Source organism: Protopterus annectens, chromosome 13.part0 (assembly GCF_019279795.1).
Source record: "Protopterus annectens isolate FY-2018-M chromosome 13.part0, PAN1.0, whole genome shotgun sequence".
Lineage (NCBI taxonomy): Eukaryota > Metazoa > Chordata > Ceratodontiformes > Protopteridae > Protopterus > Protopterus annectens.
In genome coordinates this window covers 816,148,265-816,171,451 of record NC_056747.1, presented here as the reverse complement: position 1 = coordinate 816,171,451, position 23,187 = coordinate 816,148,265, and the positions used below count along the sequence as shown (strand labels likewise).

The window sequence follows — 23,187 nt, the reverse complement described above, 5'->3', positions numbered from 1 at the left end:
AAGAAGACAATTTTGTGGTCTGACATTACCAGGGAAGCATTACAGTAGGGGGTGTGCAGCACTCTGCCATATTAGTGACCTTGGCTGATGTATTTACTATCTGATCTAGGGAGGTTGTGTTTACAAAATCAAGGAATCGCTGTGCATGTATGTTTGGTGTCGTATGTGATTCCCAGTTAATAGTGGGGTAATTAAAGTCACCCATGAATATGGTATTGGGTTGGATGATTAGTGTTTCTAATACATTTAAATACACAGTGGGTTTCCTGGGTCATAGGGGGACCTACAGCTTGCAAGTAAGTGGTACTGGACTTTGCCTACAGTGATATGAACATGGAGCAGCTCAAGTGCACTATCCTGTTTGAACAGCCTTGAAAAAGCAGTTATGTCTTACCATAACGTTCCATCTGTGTTGTACATCTTTGTTCATTCATTACTATCAGGACCCTCGGTTCGGTCCTCGGAACCATACGTCCATTTCCAAGCTCGCGCCAGCCAAAAACTCTCAGCTAAGACCTACCCATAATGCCCCTCTCCTAGTTACTCCAGATTGAGTTTGCCTGCCCCTATATAACAGAAGTAGTAAATAGAAAAAATAGTAGAAGGCTTTGTCTGAGCAAATACCCTAAACAGGAGTTCCTAAAATATACCAGGAGTCCAGGCAGGGGGAATGGGGGGTGGGGGGGGGGGAGTAATGAATGAGCAAAGATCTACAACACAGATGGAAAGTTATGGTAAGACATAACTTCTTTACCTGAGGTTATAAATCTTTGTTCATTAATTACTATTAGGACAGAGTCCCCAGCTACTTGAGTCCTGGGTGGCCCTAAGGAAGGATATTCCTGAACACCATAGAACCAAAAGATGCTCGTCCTCTGGAGGCCAAATCCAATTTGCAATGACAGATAAAGGTATGAGGTCTTGCCCAAGTGGCTGCTGTGCAGATATCATCCATAGAGGCTCTGGAATGAAATGCTACAGAAGTAGCCATAGATCTGGTTGAATGAGCCTTTATTCTGGAAGGTAAGGATAGCTATTCTGTTGGTAGACAAAGGTAATGACCTTTCTAAGCCAGGAGGATAAAGTCACTCTGGAAACAGGTTTACCCAGTCTGGGTCCTGTAAAGGCCACAAACGACTGATCTGTTTTCCTGAAAGATTTAGTCCTGTCCAAATAACAACGAAGCTGCCGATGTACATCAAGGGTGTGCAAAAAGTACTCCCCTCTATGAGAATGCTGAGGGAAGAAAACCAGCAGGTCAAAAGACTGGTTAATGGAAATTCCAAAAATGACCTTGGGCAAGAAAGAAGGGTCAGTAAGAAGGGACACCCTATCCGCGTGGTAAATCAAGTAAGGTCTCTTGACACTCAAGGCTTGCAGCTCAGATACTATTCTTGCTGAGGTAAGTGCTACTAGAAGTAAGGTTTTCCATGACAAAAATTTAAAATCACATGAATCAAAGGGCTCGAAAGGAGAACCTGTGAGAGATTGAAGTACCAAAGTCAAGTCCCAGAGTTCTAAGGGAGGCTTGACCGGAGGTTTAACATGCAATACTTCTTTCAAAAAAGTCTTGCATAGGTGGTGTGACATAATCGAAGAATTATCAAGTCCATTATGAAAATTGGCGATAGCTCCTAAATGTACAGTGATCGTCTATGCTGAGGCTCCTGCATGTAAAAAAGTAGTCAGGTATTATAGGATCTTTTGAAAAGGCATAGAGAAAGGGTCTAAGTTCTGATCTTTGGCCCAAATAGAGGACCTAGTCCATTTACTAGAATAAACTTTCCTGGTGGAAGGTTCGTGTGAAGCCAGAAGAATTTCACGAACAGGAGATGGGATGTCAGGCAGCCTGGCAATCACTGAAGTGGAGGAACCAAGCTGTGAGCTCGAGACTGTGGAGGTTCGGATGAATCCGACCCTGAGGATAAGATAACAGGTCTTGGGAATGATCCAGGATCCACGGACTGTGAATTAGATGAGGCCATAGAAACGGGAACCAGACTTGACGGGGCCAGTAGGGGGCAATGAGGATCACTTTGCTTCTCAACCTCTGAGCTTTCTGCAGAAATTTTGGAATGAGGGGAAAGGCTTACAGAAGACCCGGGGGCCAATCGTGTGTTAGAGCGTGGGTATACGGGCAAAGTAGATTCTGCATTTGTAGTTTGGGGGGAAGCAAACAGATCACAGCAAGGCTTGCCCCAGCATTGGAAGATCCGATCCACTGTTACAGGGTTGAGGGACCACTCATCAGGCATCAGGATGTTCCTGCTCAGATTGTCCACAATAAGGTTGGAACTCCTGGGAATGTGCATTGCTATAAGAAAGCGGTTGGAAGCTATCACCCAGTGCCAAATCCTCATGGCTTCCCGACATATGGGGTAAGACCTGGTTCCGCATTACTTGTTGATATACCAGACAACTGACATGTGGTCTGACTGAACTGCAATGGTCCCAGAGGGTAGGGATGCATGGAAAGCTTGCAATGCTAAGAGAACTGCCCTCAGTTCCAGGACATTTATGTGCAAACTGGCCTCCATGGGGGACCAGGTGCCTTGGACCGTCTTTCCCTGGAAATGCCCCCCCCCCCACCTTAACAGGGAAGCGTCCATGGTCACCTTGGCCATGGAAGACAGAAGGATCGACACCAAAGATTCATTTGTGACCATCCACCATAGCATTTCTTCCTTACAACGGTTTATAAGACGTATCAAGTGGTCGAGTGGGTGAGTTAGAAATGACCATTGTGTGGAAAGGAGCTACTGCAGGATTCTCATGTGCAGTCTCGCCAGTGGTACTAACATAATGGAGCCTAAGAGTTGCATTACAAGACATGTGCTGGTACATAGGTCTGAGGAAGAAGGCCTCGGATTTGGTGTCTTATTTTCGAAAGCCTGTGAGGGGGGAAGAGAAGCTTGACAGGATGTTGTGTCGAAGACTGCTCCAATAAATTCCAGTGTCTTCGTTGGAGACATTTGAGATTTGTCCTTGTTGACTGTAATCCCCAACCGAGAGCGAGACCTTGTGTGTAAGAGAGGCTGCGGACTAGGAGATTCCTTATCGGAGCGGTAAGGAGCCAATCGTCTAGATAGGGAAACACCTGGAATCCTGTAGTCGAAGATCAGCTACCACAACTGCCATACATTTGGTGAACACTCGGGGAAGGGGGCTGTCGAGAGACCAAATGGCAGTGCCCTGAACTGGTAGTGATTGGCTCCCAGCCAGAAGCGGAGAAACCTCCGGGAGTGGTGATCCAACTTTATGTGGTAGTATGCGTCTTAGAGGTCTATAGAGCACATCCAGTTGTCCCTCCCTAGTAAGGGAAGAATGGACTGTACCGTGACCATCTGGAATTTTTGAAGTTTGATAAATTTGTTCAATATGCTGAGATCCAGAATTGGTCTCTAGTCCCCTGTCTTTTTTGGCACTAAAAAGAACCTTGAGCAAAACCCGAATCCGGTCTGGTCTGGTGGGACTGGTTGGATGACTCTTTTTCTTAGCAGCTTTTCTTCTTCTTCTTTTGGCTTTTCCCGGTTAGGGGTCGCCACAGCGGATCATCTGTCTGCTCATGATTGGCAGTGGAGTTTTACAGTGTTGAGTTGCCAGCCTGGCGCCCAACCTTCCAAAGAAGGCACACACATGCACACACTTACATCTAGGACCAATTTAGAGTGTCCAATCCACCTACTGCGTATCTTTGAGATGTGGGAAGAAACCGGAGCACCCGGAGGAAACCAACGCGACCAGAGGGAGGACATGCAGACTCTGCACAGAAGGCACCCTAGCCGGGAATCGAACGAGAGAAGCTCTTGCTGTGAGGCGGCAATGCTAACCGCTGCACCACCGTGGCCGCCCTCACCTAAGGCTGCTAATTCCCTCTGATTGGGTGGTACATCGGGGATTCGTTTGACGGGTCTGGGAATTAAATCTAATGGTATTTGGTAGCCTCTGGATATTATTCTCTGCACCCAAACATCAGTAGTAATAAGATGCCAGGCTGGTAGGTGTACAGAAAAATGACCCCCCCCCCCACGACTGCTTCCAGAGGAAAGCAATCAGGCCGCTGCTCAGGAACGCTGGTAGGGACTGCCGGAGAAAGAATCTCTAGTGCCCTGGTTACGCGGACCCCCTCTATGAGTTGCCCCCTCTGCCCTGGGGGGATTGTTCACCACGAGTGTCACGAAATGATCCTTGGGATTTCTTGAACCACATTTTCCTCCCTTCTGGTTCCTGGAGTAGGATATCTCTGGGGGTTGGAAAAGCGTATGCCAACAGCAGACAAGGTCCTTCCATCTTTCTCACTACGTGCAAGTGTATCTCGTACTTTGGGTCCAAAAAGTGCAGATTCGTCGACAGGTGCACTGATGAAGGAAGATTTAAAGGGGTCTGTGAAGTCACACAACCGCATCCAAGCATTACATCTCATGACAATGCCTGATGCGGCAGCTCGGGTTGCCCCCTCGGTGGTGTGAGATATCAAACGCATAGAGGAGTTTGAGATGGATTCAAGACTAGCTAGCTGCGAAGCGACAGTATCACGCACCTCATCAGGCAGTACCCCCACCAAAGAGGAAGACATTTCGGAAATTAGGTCTCTTTGGAGGCGAGTAAAGTGTGCCAGAAAGTTCAGCGACCGAATAGTGAAGGTCGCTGAAGCATAGGTCCACTTCCCTAGTCTGTCCATGGTCCGGGACTCCTGTTTGGAGGATGGACAGTGGAACTATCTTCTGCCAGTTCCTTCTTGGTGGCCGCCACCATGACCATAGAATCAACCATCAACTGCTTGGACCAGTGAGGCTGGTCTTCAGGTGTAGATAAAATTTTGTCTGGCCTCCGGGGGACAGGTTCTATTTTGTCCAGGGCCGTCCAGGCACACTGCACAATGAGTTTAACAAGATCATCTGCCGGTGGGGTCACCCAGGAAGTAGATGGCCGGGCATGGAAGGCCTGCAAGAACACCAATTCCTCAGAATAAGGGTTAGAGGACTTCGTCTCCCCGCTGCTTGAGGATTTCGAGAATGTCTCCGAATGAGACATTGTCTGGGGTAGACCGTGGGGACCCTTCCCCCTCTTCACAATCAGTGTCTTCGGTGATAGATTCCTCCGGGGAATCAAGGTGCTTACTCTTGCCCAGTTTCTTCTGGGGTGGATCCCCTTGGGATCTTCTGAGGAGGACTCTGGAGAAGGGGTTCCCTTCAAAGGTGGTTCTTGCGACTCCTGTGCCTGGGATCCCGAAATAGAGGGTTAGGAGAGGTGCATGCTGGGGGGGGGAGTTCTGATACTGATGTCATTGGTGCTGACTACGAGCTTTTGGAGTGAAGGACCCTCTCCATCTCCTGGACAGCACGCCCACCTGAGGAGGGATGGGAGCCCAGAACCGGGAAGGACAACCTCGGAACCAGGGTCACACCCCGCCCTGAGGAGCCCACCTCCAGGTGAGAATCTCCGAGAGCACTGGAAGCCGTCGGAGCCATGGACATAGATGGTGCCAGCAAGAAAATAGGTGTCGGGCTTGGTACCAAGGTACGGACGGTTCAAGCACTGCTCCTAGAGAGCATCAGCTCCACTGGATCAGATGCAGCAAGGGCGGTCAGTGCAGACAGGGGAAAAATTGCTGTCGGAGCCAAGCCAGTATGCACCGGAGTGGACATTGGTACTGGGATCTCCGGGATCTGGGTAGAGGCCAGAGGAGGATAAACAGGGGAAGATATATAAAAGATTCCGAGCCAAGAGGGACGGAAGGTCTAGCTGGAATGGGCAATCCCCTAGCTGCCAGAAGCTGGTCCACAACCTGCACTAGATCTAATTCAGAAAAACTCCTAGTGGATCTAAAGGAGGTTGCTGAAGGAGAATCAGGTCTTTCTATAAAGGGGCTAAACCTCTGCCCCAAAAAAGGGTTGTAAGTTGGAGAGTATCTTGTCCTCGGCAGATATTCGAGTTTTGGAGCTGATGGAGCCTAAGAAACTGTCGGCACCGTGACCTGGGATGGTGCCGAAGCAAGTACAGTCATCGGAGCCAATGTCAGATCCAAGGAAGGCACCAAAGTCAGTGGTGCCGAGGTTGGAACCGAAATAGGGGTGAATATCATGGACAGCACTGAGGGAAAAAAGATACAGAGCCTGGTGCCGAGAGCACCGGCGAAGCACAGAGCAGACTCGGTTCCGTAACTGACAGAGATTCAGGAACCGAGTAACTCTTTTTCCTTATGTTTTTTGGTCTTTGGAGGGTGTGAGACCTCCGACCCAAACAAAGCCTCCGAAAAAGGTGTCTTGATTAAACCTTTTAAAATAAGTTTATTTTTACATTCTGCTAATGTACGATTACTAAAACTAGCACAAAAGTCACAGTCAGCTTTAATATGATCCACGCCCAAACAGTAGACACAACGAGCATGTGTATCCAAGTTAGGCATCTTACGCCCACACTTGTCACACTGTTTAAATCTCAACTTAGCTTTTCTGACATAGTAAGGCAACAAGGCTATCCTATAGAAAAAACAAAATAAGGGAGAGAAAAGGTAAGAGAATACCAACAATGGTATTTAAAAAATACCACAAGTAGTAAGGAAGGGCCTGTCAAAGGCAGGAGAGAGGGACAGTACCAATAATGGCAGAAATTAAATTACCAAGGTAAAAGGTAGGGCATAGAATTAGGTTATAGATGACAGCGAAAAAGGCTAAAATGACTAAAAATAAACAATTTTGAAGAGAAACGGTCTTAAAAATAACAATTTTCTACTTAGCTTTGAGAGAGATGGCTAGCATGTCTGACTAGGAACGAGGCAAACGAGATCTGGAGTAACTAGGAGATGAGCATTATGGGTAGGTCTTCCGAGGACGAAACCAAGGTCCTAACAGTAATTAATGAACAAAGATTTACAGCATCACATGTATATTTATTTTTGATGAAAATAGAGACACCTCCACCTTTAGTCCCTGCCTGTGAAACAGCTGGCCTAAATGTCTGGAAAGCATTACAACCTTGCACTGCTGGTGTGCTCTCCGTGGCTTTAAACCACGCCTCAGTGACCGCACATGTGTCAGCATTCTCTAGGGAAAAGAGAGCTTCTAGGGAGTGGAGTTTTTTGTTTAGACTCCTAGCATTGAGCAGTAATACCTTAACATTTTCTTGGTTTTTGATTTGCTATGTTGGAAGAAATTTCAGTTTGGCATTGCCTAAAAATGCACTATGGGGGAAAGACAATGTTTTAGCGAATATTCAAAAGCCTAGGGAGGAGAGCTGCAGACCATCCCTGGCAAAGCAGCATGGTCTGTTGACCATCTCCCTACATGCTGACAAATATTGCACCCCCTTAGAATGATACCAGAAACTAAGCCAATTATTAAAGTCAATCATCTTTTGTTCGTATTTTGGCATCATCCTTGGAGAAGGTAAAATGCTGCTCAAAGCTAGGCTCATATGAGCATGAGACACATATTCATTGAGCTCCATGATGTCTCTCTTCATATAGTCCAGGGAGGTATGTCTCAGGTCATTTACTCCTACTTCATCTGTGGTTCTGAAGAAGCCCTGGGGAGCTTATAAGGATGCTTCTTTGAGTCCAACAGAAACTTGTAAAACCTGTTCTGGGGTGTGAGTCCCTGGAGAAGACAGAGCAGATGGTGGTAAAATTCCTTTTAATATTAACTTATTCTGCCGATCAGCAATTGCCCTGGGGTTGAACCCCTCACAGATGGCACAGCGAGACTGCAAATGTGCTGCACCTAAACAATAAATGCACTTTTCATGTACATCAACGTGCAGAATTTTATGTCCGCACTCTGCACATCTTTTAAATCCTGAACGCTTACCCATAGCTTCTCAAAAGGAGAAGAAAAGTTTTTTTTTTTTTAAATGGTTAACAGCACACAACTATAACCTACACCACAACTGCAACAACTCTTAGCACTAATCTAAAACGAAGAAGAGACAGGGGAAAGACTTGGAGAGCCCTAATGTCAGCAAAAGCTTAGTGGGAGAGAGGAAAGGAGAGAGAAATACTAACGAAACCAGAAAAAAAATCTCAATTAAATGGAGAAAGTTCCGAAAAATCTGAATAGCTGCTCAAGAACTGGAAAGCACATCCGACACAGATGGCTGCAAATGAGATCCGAGGAAGCTCTGCTTAGTACGGGGCATTGTGGGTAAAGGGAGGAGCTCGAGCCTTGAAGTTGAGGTCTCTAGAAGGCAGCCAAGTCGGATCACAGGATTGGATCCATAACCCATATGTGAGAATCAGAACAAGAAATACAACATCAGATTTATTATCTTTTGAGAACATGCAAAAATTAATTAATTGTGATCCTTACTACTTCTGAGATAAAAAGCCGCAGTGGTGCAGCGGTTCGCCATTGTCGCTTCACAGCAAGAGGTTCTCCCATTCGATTCTCAGCTGGAGCGTCTTCTGTGTAGAGTCTGCATGTCCTCCCCGCGGTCGAGTGACGTTAAAGACATGCAGATAGGTGCGAGCGTGAATGGGTGTTCCTTCGTTGAAGGTTGGGTGTCGGGCTGGCAACTCGGCACCGTAAAATCCACTGCCAATCATGAGCGGACCGGAGTTCCCCTGTGGCGACCCCTAACCAGGAAAGATTTTTTTTTTTTACTTCTTCTGAGATAAATAATTCATTAAATGCTTCTGTGACAGCTGTTTCTCAAGTGACTAAGCATATCTTTAAGTGTGCTTAGGATGTTGCTGACTCTTTCTCCAGAGCTTCTACTGGATCAGCTTTGAGAAGACCTGCTTGGCTTCATTCTCAAAATCTTCCTGAGGATGTTTAAATATGAAATTTTAAATTTTCCATTAGACAGAGAATCTGTTTGGCCCTTCTGCAGTTGTGGTGCTTAAGAAATACAACGAAAGGGGAAAACTGATTCAACAAGCGACTTAAGTTTTTTAGCCCTCCTCCTTCAGTCAAAATAGTAATTTGCCCCCCCTCAACTCTTTTTCCAAAAAATTTGAAGCAGCAAAGAGCTAGAAATCAGATTTTTGAAAAGCTATGGAAAGGAGGCTGAGAAAATAAAGCCCAAAACCCAAAAGGTTAAGGATAGTCTTCCTCGTCGGCATGACTATCTGCCTACTCAGGTTCACCCCCATGCCACCCTGGCAACCTTTCCATGTCTTTGAGATTTAATTTGAGATTTCATCTTTCCTTGTGGCATCAGACTGCTTCAGACTGCTGGGTTCTGAATGTAATCCAGTGGGCGTACATTTAGCAGCGGGAATTCCTCCCTACTTGCCAAGGTATACCATCTCATCCAGGGAACAAGATCTCTATTTTCTCACATTTTTACAACATGCTGTCTCTGAGTCATACAAAATGTGCCTCCTTGTCAAAGGTATTTATTCAAGAATTCTTCTAGTTCCCAACATATGCTTGTACTTCCTCTACTTAAAACACTGTTAAACAAAACCTTGCAGATCTTTATCACTTTCTCCCCCCCCCCCAAACTTCCACTGGAATACCATCTGTTCCTGGAGACTTTATTGGTTATGCATCAAAAATTTTACCTAATCCCTTCCTTCCAATCTTAACTATTAATGGTTCAGCATTATCTTCCTTTAGACGGCATAATTAAGTCTTTCAATAAATATTTCCATTTGCTCCTTTTCTTGGTTTCCACATTTCTCTGCTTTACATAGATTATCTTAACAGGTACGTGTCTCACAGACTACCACTTCTCTGGATCAGGCTCCACATCCATGTGAAGAAGAGGTCCTCCCTAACCCAATTAAAGTGTAACTTGGACAACTGGACGAAGAACAGGAAATTCATCCCTGGCTTGGCATCTATGTTTCTAATGGACATAGCCACCATATAAATGGTTCATCTCCCAAGCCCCTGCCTACACTTACCAAATGTACCAGAACTTGTCAGAATTTTGGGAAGCATGGCTAGGCTTAAAAAGGCCCCAGTGGTTGTTAGCCTAGAACATACCTATGAACCTCTAAATCTCTTCAGCAGGGAAGTTTGCTGATATAGTTTCCACAGAATCAGACTGAGAAGAAATTCCTGAAGTACAACCACCCCCAGCAATGTCTGCTTTTATGAATAAAATTCTCTGTCTGAAAAAGAAGGAAATTCTTTTCTTACCTAAAGAATCAGAAGGTGAAGAAAAAGCATTAATAAATTGCCTGGCAAATCCCAGTAAATTTGCTCTGTTTACAGAAACAGGAGTTTGATCGTTTTTGTCACTAAGCACATACTCCCTGAAATCGGACTGTTTTTTACTAGGCATACTGGTCCCAGCTTCCACGTGCCTTTCCCAACTAAATGAAGACCCTTGACCCATCCCATGTGCCCTTCTCAGCTACAAGACCACCCTGCACCTGTTCCTTCTCCTGATATCAACTAAAGTGTCTCTCCCTTTCCTTCCATGGGCATCCCTATAGCTGCAGAGGATGCGATTATCCCCTAGTCTTTGGTGGCAAAAAAGCTACACCAAGATTATTAAATAAAAAGTTTTCTGAAGGCTTTCCTCAATGGAGACTTATATTCCTAGCTCTTGAAGATCGCTAGCCGACTGACAGGTTCACAGGGCATGGAGAAGAACACACACTTCAGCGGCAAAAAAGCTCTGAAGCTTTTAATGCCCCAAATGTACTTTTATGGAACCCCACTCGAGGTCCTGACAATTGGGGCATGATGAAAGCGCCCTAAGCTTTGTGATGCTGGACAGCTGCAGTGGTGGTAATACTGACATTATACTGCTGTTTGCACATATCAAATGGCAGTTACTAAGAGACAGGATGTAGGATCTGAACTGCCTATTATTATTGTCTTACTAAGTTTAATGCTACTGGTGTACAAAAAGGCAATTTTTAGAAAATGGAAATCAAAATGTAAACCAACCGTAACTGGAGCTTTGACTACTGTAAACAAGATAGAAAACTGAGTTGGGATCTTTAGAAAATATTCACCACAATTAGTATAGTCCAGAAAAAAAATGATTTAAATGAGATTTTGTGCAACTCTGAGTATACAAAATGGATTTGTTTTAAGTGGCATTCATTTCTTTATGGATAAAAAAATAATGTGGTCTGACAGAAAAAAAATAATGCAGAAATTCTTTTAACTGAAGGAACTACAACAAAAAAAGACGACCTTCAATTCAGTTGGTGCTGCAGGTTTTCAATGACAGAAGGGTGGGGCAGGATCCCTGACTGGGAGGAGGGGTTGAGATGGAAAGACTTACAGACCTTTGAAAATGTTAGGAAAGTATTATCCAGACAGGGCTGCCAAATGAACCTTAATAGAGAATTAGCCAAGACCATCAAAGATTTCAACTAACTAACCGAAGGCCACTGAAATAGAAACCAAAAAAGGGTCTGTACTCTTGTTAGCTTCCCAAAGGCAAAAACAGAGTTCTCTCTTTTGAATCGATAGCTATTTGGCAAAAGTAATAATGCAAATCACCCTCTCTGGAATGTCTTGACTCTTGACAATCACCATAACCGGGGAAGCAAAGCAATACATTTCAGACAATGAAAGTTCAGGTAAGACTTGCCAGGGTGAGACAGCAGATGGTAGTAACTAAAGAGATGTCTTATATGTTTGCAGTAATGAGGTGCAAAGGGGAAACAGCAAGGCTGTCTGGACCAAAAAGGTGCTATTAGAATCACTTTAACTTTGAATATTTTGGACTCCTGCATGAACTTTTTAATCAGAGAAAATGTGCAAAGCATAAAGGAAACCACTTGGCCAATGACGGAATAGAAAATTTCCCATCTAAACTCCCACACACAGAATAAAGGAAAAAAAACAGTTGGCACACCTAGCCAGCTCCACTGGTGTACAAGAATATAGCCTTAACTATGTTCCAAGTAAAGTACAGTTGTGTACACTTACCATAAATGTAGATGTTCGAGTGTATTCACTGTTGCAGTCATTACATTTGGGTAATCTGCTGGCAGGTTGCCTTCAGTTGGCCTGATTAACAAAGTTTGGGTCCTGCGTTGGTTGCTGTCCCTTCTTCCATGACGTCAGGTCGTCAGGGGTATAAAACATGCATCCGACGCCATTACATCAGTTTTTTTTTGCCCCAGATGTCAGGTGCCCACCTAATGGGGAGCCAAATATTTAAGTAATTAAAAACACAAAATTATATACTTCCAAACAAAAGCAAATACACCAAAAAGGCTTTTAAGCATAGTAAAAGGAAAGCAGAGGTATAGTAAGAGAAAAACAGGGGGTTGTAGGGAGAGTAACCAGGACAGCAACAGTGAATACACTCGAACTTCTACATTTATAGTAATTGTACACAACTGTACTATGTTCGTCGTGTTTCACTGTTGCAGTCATTACATTTGGGTAGTTTCCCAAAGCTATGGTCGGGAGGATGGATCTAAACAGCATTAGGACCAGCTATAAGGCCCTGCAGGACAGCAGTGGCAAAGCCAACTCTGGATTTAGAGAAGAAAGGTAGATGGTAATGTTTGGTGAACGTATAAACTGAGCTCCAGGTAGCAACTTCTAGAATGTCTCTGGTAGGCACACCTCTGAGAAAGGCTGTAGAAGTAGATGCAGCCCTGGTGGAAAGAGATCTGATCCCCTGGGGGATAGTTTTACCATGGTGCATATAGCAGAAACGAATACAAAGGCTTATCCATTTGGAAATAGTCTGCTTTGAAACAGCCTTTCCCTCTGCCCCTTCTAGAATGTCTCTGGTAGGCACACCTCTGAGAAAGGCTGTAGAAGTAGATGCAGCCCTGGTGGAAAGAGATCTGATCCCCTGGGGGATAGTTTTACCATGGTGCATATAGCAGAAATGAATACAAAGGCTTATCCATTTGGAAATAGTCTGCTTTGAAACAGCCTTTCCCTCTGCCCCTGCAGCAAATGCCACAAGCAGTTGTCCAGATTTTCTTAGAGATTTTGTCCTAAGTAAAATCTAAGTTGTCTGTGTACATCCAATGAATGCAGAATCCGCTCCCCCTTGTTCTGTGGATTGGGAAAGAAAGTTGGCAAATGAATGGTTTGATTAAGAGCCACACTGGATACCACCTTAGGCATGAAGGATGGATTGGTCCTGAGAGACACCCTGTCCACATCAAAAATAATGAAAGGCTCCACTGCCATAAGAGGCTGTAATTTGGAAATCCTTCTAGCTGAAGTGGCTGTTAAGTGGAAAGCTGTTTTCCAGGAGATAAATTTTAAGTCTGCAGTAGAAGCTGGCTCGAAAGGAGGGATAGTGAGTTTTTCCAATACAAAATTGAGGTCCCAGGCAGGGGTTGGAGCTTGCCTGGGTGGTCTTAAATTTTTGGCCCCTCTGAGATACTGCATTAGCAGAGGATGAGAGAAGAGGGGAGGTTCTGTGTTGCAATGAGCTGAAATAGCTGAGGCATGGATTTTTATGGAAGAAAAGGACAGGCCCTTGTGAAGCATCTCAGTTAAGTATTGTAAAATCGGGGGAATATTGGGCACTGCTGTGCTTATCCCTTGTGATTGATTCCAGGCACATAATCTTTTCCATTTGCCAGCATAGGATTTTCTAGTACTAGGCCTTCTTGCCTCCAAAATGACATCCATCACAGGTTTGCTGACAGATGCTAAGGGTGAATTTAGATGATTAGCCACGCTGCAAAATTCAAAGTTTGGAGCTGAGTGTGCAGAATTTGGTTGTTCCGCTGAGACAGTAAGTAAGGTGTCTGAGGCAGGTGCCACGGTGGAAGGTGTGACACATTGCGCAGTAGTGGGTACCAGTGTTGGCAAGGCCAGTCTGGAGCAATCAAAATCATTTTTGGTTTGTCCTGTTAGACTTTTAGTAGAACTTTGGAGAGCAGAGGCAGAGGGGGAAAAGCATAGACTGATAGGTTTCTCCAGCTGAATGACAGAGCATCCACTTTCCAGGCTTTTTTGTGATTAGTTTGTGTGCAGAATTTGTCCAACTGATAGTTCTGGGGTAAGGCAAAAAGCTCTATGTCTGGACTCCCCCATTTGCATGTCAACATGTTGAAAATCCGTGGTTCTAGTTTTGATTTGTGTGGGTCCATGAGGTTTCTGCTTAGTTCGTCTGCCAGAGTATTCAGCTTTCCTGGCAGGAATTGAGCTTGTAGTTAAATCTGATATGTCAAGGCCGTGTTCCACAATGCCATGGCTAGTCTGCAAAGGGGGTAGGAGTGTGTACCCCCCTGCTTGTTTATGTACCACATAACTGTGGTGTTTGTCTTTATCATTAATTGTCCTGGATGAAGGCAGTCCTTGAAGGCTGTCAGTGCATTCTGTACAGCTAGCATCTCTTTTTGATTGATATGAAGGTGCATTTGATTTGGGCTCCATTTGCCCTGAATGCACTTCCCTGCCAGATGAGCCCCCAAGCATAGTCTGATGCATCTGAAGTTAGGGTTTGGGCGGCAGGGGGTGGAGTGAATGGCAGTCCCTTGTTTTGGTGACAGGCCTCTGCCCACCATAGGAACTCTAATTGCAGGCAAGGTATGATAGGAATCATTGTTTCCAGGCTATGACAATGCTGACTCCATAAACTTTTTAAGTACCACAGAAGTTTCTTCATATGCAGTCTTGTATATGGAATTAGAAGAATGCAGGAGGCCATGAACCCCAAGGCTTGCAGAATTTGTCTTGCAGATAGCAGGGTTTTTGTGGCCACCTGTTTGAAGTAAGTTACCAAATGAATTTGCTTTTTTGGCGTAAGGTAAGCCATCTGGGCAGTTGTATTCAAGCTTGCACCCAGGAATGTAATTTTTTTGAGAGGGTGCCAGATGTTTTAGAAGAATGTCCCTGTTTTCTGCCTGAATTAGACAATCATCTAGGTATGGATATATTTGAATATTTCTTTGCCTGCAAAATGCAATTACTGGAGCCAGGCACTTTGTGAAGACCCTGGGCACAGTAGAGAAGCCAAAGAGCAGTGCAGAGAACTGGTAATGCAAGTAGCCTGCTTTAAAGCGGAGGTATCTTCTGCAAGATTCCCTGACTGTGATATGCAGGTAAGCCTCTTAAGTCTAGAGTTACCAACCAGGCACCTTTGCCTAGCATAGGAAGTAACTGTTGAAGAGTCAGCATCTTGAATTTTGTAATGTCCAGAAATGTGTTTAGAGTAGATAAGTCCAGAATTGGACGCCATGATTTGTCTTTTATGGGTACCAGGAAAAGACTTGAATAGAAACCTTGTCCCTTTTCCACTTCTGGTACTGCTGAACAGCCCCCATGTTCATGAGGGACAGTACTTGTTTCTGGGCCTCTGCCCACTGATTTGGGGGCAGGTCTGGCCATCCGTTTGGGAATGGCAACGTGTGGAAATGAAATCTGTATCCCTGGGATACTATATTTAAAACTCATTTGTCCTGGGTTATAAGTTGCCAGTTTCTTGCATGAAGTGCCAGTTTTCCCCCCAAAGGGGCGGCTAAAAGGTTAATGTAAAGAGAAATCATTGACTGCTTACCATAGGAAGTTGCCTTGTCGTTTCCAGATTTGGAGGAGGAGGAGGCACTCCACTGTTTTGTTCAAAAAGTCCCTTGTGACTGAAATCTGGAGCCTTTGGAATGTCTGGGTTTGACTTGAGTGGCTCTCGAAAGGACTGGAAATGACCAGTTCTTAGTAGGCCAGTGCCTACTAAATCTTGGAGGTTGCACTTGTAAGAAATCTTTTACAGTTTGCATAGATTTAGCTTTATCTTCCATCTTTTTTAAAACTTCTTCAGCCTTGTTACCAAAGAGACAGTCCTGATGTAAAGGAGCATCCAACAATTTTGCTTTAACATGATCAGGCAGAGTTTGCTCTTTGAGCCAAGCATGCCTTCTTAGTACAGACCCAGTTACAGCAGCCTTGCAAGAGACCTCCAAAGAATCAAAACCACATTGCAAAGTATGTTTTCCAACTTGTTCAGCTGAATGCAATAAATCCTGTAACTCTATTTTCCACACAGTCAGAAATTAACATAATTTTCTATTTAAGCAATCCCATGATATGGTGTTGATATTTAAGCATATGAAATTGACAGTTTAAATCCCTAATTGCCAAGGTTGCAGAAGTGTAAATCTTCTTACCCCATCTATCCAACGCCCTGGAATCTCTATCAGAAGGGGTAGGATTTTTAGCAGTAGAGGCCTTAATGCCCTTGGGACCCTGAGAAATGGTTTCAGGATCTGCAATAGGATTCTTGAAAAGGAATTTGTGGGAGTCAGGGACCCTGTAGTATCTGTCTGGCTTGCAAGGAGCCAGAGGCAAAGAATCAGGAGCCATACTAGATTCTGAAAAAATCATCATCAACAATGTCTAGAACAGGAGGTATAGCCAAAGGCCTATGCTGAGGAAGAAGAAGAAAATCCCCAAATCTCTTTTTAGATTCAGAGAAATCATGACTTTCCCAGTGGAAATGTTTCCTTAAGGTATGTAAAGTTTACCCAAAAGAAAAATCCTCAGGGGGAGAAGCAGAAGGAACGGAATCTTCTGCATCAGAGTCCTCATAAGTAGGTATAGACAAATCCTGTTCATTAGAAGAGTCAGAAGAAATAGAATCCTGTTCAGAAGATTCATAATCAAAGTCTTGCCTAGGCCTCTTAGAAGGGGGGGGGGGGGGGTTGGCTACCCCGATCAGAGTAATTAAATCTTCAGCCATTTTGATCATTTGTTTTTTAGGCATAGAGGCCTGCACATGTGGCCCAGGCGTTGTTTTTTTAGACATAGATTTATATTTTGGCCTTAGTTTTGAAGATGGCTTCAGTCTAATTACAAATCTGTAGGCCTGAAAACACCCTCAGAAACCGGTGCCTGCACAACGGCTCCAGACCCATCTAAGGTAGAGACATCCGCAGGTTCCATAACTGAAGCATCTCGCGGCATACCGGACTCCGAATGGGTCTCAGTAGAGGCCTGCGAATCAGAAGTAGCGGGTATCAGGGGCTGCAAAAGTGCCTCACTGATTACCGGCGAACTGGCAACTGGCTTAGGAGAAGCGTTGTCGTCAGTTTTGGACCTCGACGGCCCGTCTCTGTTTTTTTCTTTGCGTTTTTTTGGTATTACGGTAGTCGGATTGCTAACCGATGACATTTCCGGATAATTAAAGCATGAGCCAAAATACTTAGAAGCAAAAATATACCGACGTTTAATAGTGCGCTGATTACATTTAGCACAAAACCGACAGCAAGGTACATTGTGGTTAGGGCCTAGGCAAATAATACAGTACAAATGAAAATCCTTATGAGGTATTTGCTTCCCACAAGCAATGCAATTAACTTTTACTGACATCGGTAAGGAGCAAGAAAAAGTTTCCCCAAAGGGGTACTTAGCTTTTTAGTTGAAGACTTCGGTTCTGAAACTTGAAAACGAAAATTTCAGGAGTCGGCCGACCGGCACTTGCGAACTGCTTCTGCTTCAGGAACCATGCAGCAAGAAAGACTGATGTAATGGCGTTGGCTGCATGTATTATACCCCCTGATGACCTGATGTCATGGAAGCAGGGACAGCAACCGACGCAGGACCCAAGACTTTGTTAATCAGGCCGACTGAGGGCAACCTGCCAGCAGATTACCCAAATGAAATGACTGCAACAGTGAAACACGAAGAACATCCTCTGTTCCAATAATGGGTCAGGAACCAGATGAAGTAGGCACAAGTAAGGGAAAGGAAAGGCTTTGTCTGCTTGCGTTTTTTTAGGGAGAGGAGAGAGCGTGAAATACTCCATGCAGCATGCAACTTAGTGCAACTCCAGTAGAGAATGAAACTCAAACAGCTGGCCAGCTACGCAAGTCAGAATGCTTGGGAAGTATGACCACTTTAAGGCTGAAGAGGTTACTCCCAAGCCATACCTCACAGCCTGCAATAGCCAACATGCAAGATGCAGAGGGGTAGAGCCATCACTAAGTTCTGAGCCAGTCTTTGCAAGCAGTAATATTAACTCCCACGTTAGCTTTCCTCCTGAAGCCACAACTTACATTCACATGACCTGACAGGCAATTCGGGTTCTCTAGATTAGGATGTGTGGATGAAGAAGGAATACAGACTTGTAGGACAGCAACAGTGTTGCAAAAGAAACAGTTAAAGTTGCACAGAAAATTCATTAAAAAGTTGGGCATTTGCTGCTGGGGTTCCTAAAAGTGCAAGAAGGGTCTTGGTCAATGGATGATTACATGGCTACTAACAAGACATCAACAGACAGGGACTCTTGTAAACTCATGAGTTAGCCTCTCCCAAAATGTGTCATGGACAGGAAGCAATAAAATCAGTTCCTCTGTTGTCACACCACAATGACTTTATATAATAAAATGATACCATGAAATTGTTGAAATATATTCTAAGAAAGAGTTTGCTGTTTCTCACCTGTTGTCCATTTCGGATAAACATACCAAACCAGGTCCGTACTTTAGCATTAGTTCCTAGCAATAAACCACTAATAAATGATACCAAGTCACTGACGCTATCTTCAGAGACATTATTGATAGTGTGGTCCAGTGTCAAACCCACTCCAAGACCTGGAAGGCGACATTCCTCTACCTAGAGCAGAACAAAACAAATATTTTTAAATGAATGGTTTTATGGGGTATTCCAGTAAAGCTTGTTCTAACATTCCTAAAGAATCAGTCACAACTAGGTGTTTCAAGTAAAGATGCTATCAAAGGGTATTTCAAAGTTAACAACAAATGCACGTATCTACCCATGTAAATGACATCAACAGAAGGCATTTTAAACCCAACTAAGGAGAACACCAGCTGTAGACAAGACTTTAAAATGTCTTAGTATAAAAAGGGACTCGTATAACTTTTCCTGACTGGAATAAGGAAGACAAAAGAAGTTATGTACTCACCATAACGTTCCATCTGAGTAGTTGTACTTCATTTGTCTTCAACCTATGGGAATACGGATCCGTATCGGATCCGAGCCGGCAAAAATTACTAGCATCAACTCTGAGCTCCAGACTCCTCCCCTTACCCATAATACACCTCCACTGCCTTCCATCCCCAGATCTAGTTTGCAGAACTTATACTTAGAACTCGACCTGATAACATACTTGTGACCTATACTACAGCCCGTAGGCTGAACATGCGCCAATATCCAGGGAAAGGAGGGAGGGACGGCTGAAGACAAATGAAGTACAACTACTCAGATGGAACTTCTTTATCTGAAGTAGTTTACTTCATTTGGTCTTCAACCTGTGGAACAGAGTTCCCAGCTACTAAACTACTGGGAGGCCCTCATGGAAGGATATTCCGGAGCACCGCGGAGTCAAAGTATGAGATGTAGCTGCAGAGCAAATGTCATCCAAAGACACCCTAGACCAGAAAGCTGCAGACGTAGCCATGGAACTAGTGGAATGAGCTTTAACCTGACCTGGAGGAGACATTCCTTTGCCCTTATAGACCTGCAGGATGCATGAAGAAATCCATCAAGCTATAGTGACCTTGGAAATTGTTTGATCGGATTTACATACATTTTTTGCCCTGTGTAAATAGAATTGTAACTGTCTATGAACATCCAACATGTGTAGTTTGTAATCCAGCCTGTTGGTAAAACTGGGAAAGAACAAAGGCAAATTTAAAGTCTGATTGATATTGACTGGTGATGGCACCTTAGGAAGAAAAGATGGATTGGTTTGAAGGGAAATTCTATCTTTATGAAAAATCATGTACGGGAATTTTATGGACAAGGTCAGTAGTTCTGAAACCCTTCTAGCAGAGGTAATCACCACCAGAAAAGCTGTTTTCCACAATAGAGATTTTAGATCTGCATTTGCGGCAGGCTCGAAAGGCGGAGCGACCAGAGCTTGGAGAACCATAGAAAGGTCCCACGGGGGACAGGATCTTTGACCGGGGGGCATAGCAAAAAAGTGTCTTTAATAAAGGCTTTACACAGTCTAGAAGATGCCAAGGATGCAGAATTCTCACCCATATGAAAATGAGAAATGGCAGCCAACTGAACTTTGACAGTAGAAGAACCAGCTCCATGCCTGAACATATCAGCTAGAAAATCAAGAATGATGGAAATAGGAGCCGTAAAAGGATTTAAACTCCTCTGAGAGGCCCAGAAAGAAAAACGTTTCCCTTTGCTGCGATAAACCTTTCTGGTAGAAGACTTATGAGCAGCTACCAAAATAGACTTAACTGAGGAGGAAAGTCCGGAGTCCTAGCAATCACGGGAACTGGAGCAACTAAACCGTGAGTTTCAGGCTGTCCAGACTTAGATGAGGCACCCCCAATGGGTGCGAAATCAGATCCTGAATGGATTCTAGGATCCAAGGTGGAGCCAGAAGGTAAGACCAGAGGAAGGGAAACCCATACCTGGCGAGGCCAAAATAGGGCAATGAGGATCACCTTGCTCCCCAGTCGACAAGCTTTCCGCAGAAACCTCGGGATGAGAGGAACTGGTGGGTAAGCATACAGAAGACTGGGAGACCAAGCATGAACTACAGCGTCTCTGAGGGACTCCCCCAGCAGGTAGTTCAAAGCGAAAAACTTCACGTTGGAAGGAGATGCGAAGAGATCGTAGCAAGGTTGACCTCACTCGCTGAAGATCTGTTCTACTACTGATGGATTCAGAGACTACTTGTAAGGCATCAGAATGGTCCGACTTAGCCTGTCCGCTAGAATGTTGGACCATCCCAGAATGTGCGTTGCAATGAGAAAGCGACCGGTGATCGCCCATTCCCACACTCTCATGGCCTCGCGACAAAGGGAATAAGATTTGGTCCCTCCCTCTTTGTTGATATACCAGACTACTGACATGTTGTCTGATTGAATGGCTATCATCCCCAGAGGAAGAAAGGCATGAAGGGCCCGCAACGCTAAAAGGACCACCCTCATCTCTAGGACACTGACATGCAAGCTGGTCTCTAAGGGGGACCACAGGCCTTGGATTGCCCTACCCGAACAATGCCCCCCCACCAGAGTTGGGAGGTATCTGTGATCACGGTGGTTTGGGCCGGGACTGGAACAAAAGTTCGTCCCTCCAAAATGCCCAGAGAGCTCATCCACCATATGAGGGATGATCGACACACTTGACTCAGGTGGATAGGACAGGTTAGTGGTAAATCCAACAGGGACCACTGAACCGCTAGAGTTCACTGAAGAATCCGCATGTGTAGCTGCGCACATGGAAGGAGAGTTATGGTCGCTGCCATTGAGCCTAGGGCTCTCAACACTGATTCTGCTGTCGGGAGGTGAGAGTGGCTAATTAGGGAGACATGCATCCTGAGGTTTTGAACTCTCTCCGAGGTCAGGAACACTTTGCACTGTAGTGTGTCTATCCTGGCACCAATGTAATCTATCACCTGTACAGGCTCTAATAGAGACTTGACTGTGTTGATGGTGATACCCAAACTTAGGGCAAGTGTCAGAAAGTAATCCCTGGTTTGGGAAAGTAGACACCTAATAGGAGCAGTGAGGAGCCAATCGTCCAGGTACGGGCAGAACTGAATCCCCTGAAGCCTCAGGGTGAGTCGCTACAACCACCATCCCTGGGGGATGTGGTGAGACCAAAGGGTAGGGCTCAAAATTGATAATGATTAGCCCCTAGCCGGAAGCGGAGGAACTTCCTGGAGCTTCTGTGCATTTTTATGTGATAGTAAGCATCCTGGAGCTCTAATGAGCACATCCAGTTGCTATCTTGCAGGTACGGCATGATGGATTGTAGTGTGACCATCAGGAACTTTTCTTTGGCAACTGATCAGGGAAGAGATGTCCAAGATGGGCCTTAAGTTCCCCATTTTCTTTGGCACCAAAAAGAACCTGGAGTAGTAGCCCGATCCAGACTGATCAGGGGGATGGTTTCAATGGCTCGTTTTCCTAGCAGCTTGGAAATTTCCTGTGCTGCTGCCTCCCTTTGTGTGGGTGGAATGTCCAGGAGGTGTTTGCCAGGTATGGGGGAACCCACAAAGGAGATAGAATATCCTCTGCATATGATTTGAAGCACCCAGCAGTCCAATGTTATGGACTCCCATGCTGCTGGGTGCAAGGACAATCACCCCCTGACTGCCTCCAGAGTAGAGCAGCCGGGCAACCCCTCAAGACTGCTGCCTGGGTCTGTCCGAGAATGGTTCTCGAGACCAGAAGTTTCGCAGACACCCTCGGCCTCTAGGGAGAGAAGAGCCCTGAGTGTCCTGGGAACACTGAGACTTCTGGAACCACATCTTCTTTTCCCCTCTCTGGATACGGGAAAAGGACCTTTGAGGGTTAGAGAAGTGGATCCAAATGGCAGACGGTGTCTTCCCACCCTTCTCACTCTGGACTAGTGTCTCCTTGACGGTCTTACTGAAAAGAGTTGAGCCGTCATAAGGGGCATTAGCAAAAGATGCCTTAAAGGGTTCGGTGAATTGTCACAACCTGAGCCAGGCGTTACACCTCATGGACACGCCGGACCAAGCCACCCTAGCCACTCCTTCCGTAGCATGGGAGAGGAGTCGCATGGACGTATTTGATACTGCTCTCAGAGTGGCCATTTCTGTGGAGAATGAAGCCCTGTCCTCCTGTGACATGGACTTGGGTGGAGAGTCCTCCAGCTCCTTCACTACATCACGTTGGAGTCTCGTGACATGGGCCAAGTAGTTCAGCACCCTTACTGAAAAGGTAGCTGAAGCATACACCCACTTCCCTAGGCGGCCCATCATCCATGACTCTCGGTCAGGAGGGTGGACCGAGGAACTTTCCTGAGATAGTTCCTTCTTCATGGTTGCTGCTACCACCATGGCGTCCACTGGGGTGTCCTAGTTCCAGGAAGGCCTGTCAATAGGAGGACTTAGATCCTTATCGGGGCACTTGGGGATCAGCTCCATGGTATCTGGTTCCTTCCACACCTGCAAGGTGATCAAATCCACTAAAGGATCCACAGGAGGGAACAGCCAAGACGTAGACGGGCCCATACCAAAAGCCTCCAGAAACACAGACTCATCAGAGCAGGGCTTGGGGGCAGACCAACCTCCCCGCTGGTGCAGGATCTCCATGAGGTCTCCAAAGGAGACATCGTCGGGAGGTGATCTTGGGGAGCCCTCCCCGTCATCTAAATCTGTGTCTTCAGTTAAGGACTAGGGGGAATCCAAGTGCCTCCTCTTTCATGTATGCTTGCAAGGCACATCTCCCGTGGGATTCCTCGGGGACCGCTCGCAAGCCATCTGTTCCTCTGGGGGAACCATCTGGGGCTCTTCGAGCACAGCCTGTCCCTCTGGTAAGACAATGGGGACCACAGACAGAGCCGAGGGGGTCTGGGCGGAGTCCAAGGGGGCATGGAGAGGACCCGTTCTACCACA

The 23,187-nt window shown here is 45.4% G+C and overlaps 1 protein-coding gene across 1 annotated transcript in view; it reads right to left on the bottom strand.

Moving 5' to 3' along the window:
• Positions 1-23,187, bottom strand: part of INTS2 (integrator complex subunit 2) — a 1,434,855-nt gene that overhangs the window by 1,131,974 nt on the left and 279,694 nt on the right. The window contains exon 6 of the mRNA XM_044054536.1: positions 18,273-18,446. Coding sequence (XP_043910471.1) covers positions 18,273-18,446 — 174 coding nt within the window. The remainder of the gene's footprint in view (positions 1-18,272; positions 18,447-23,187) is intronic.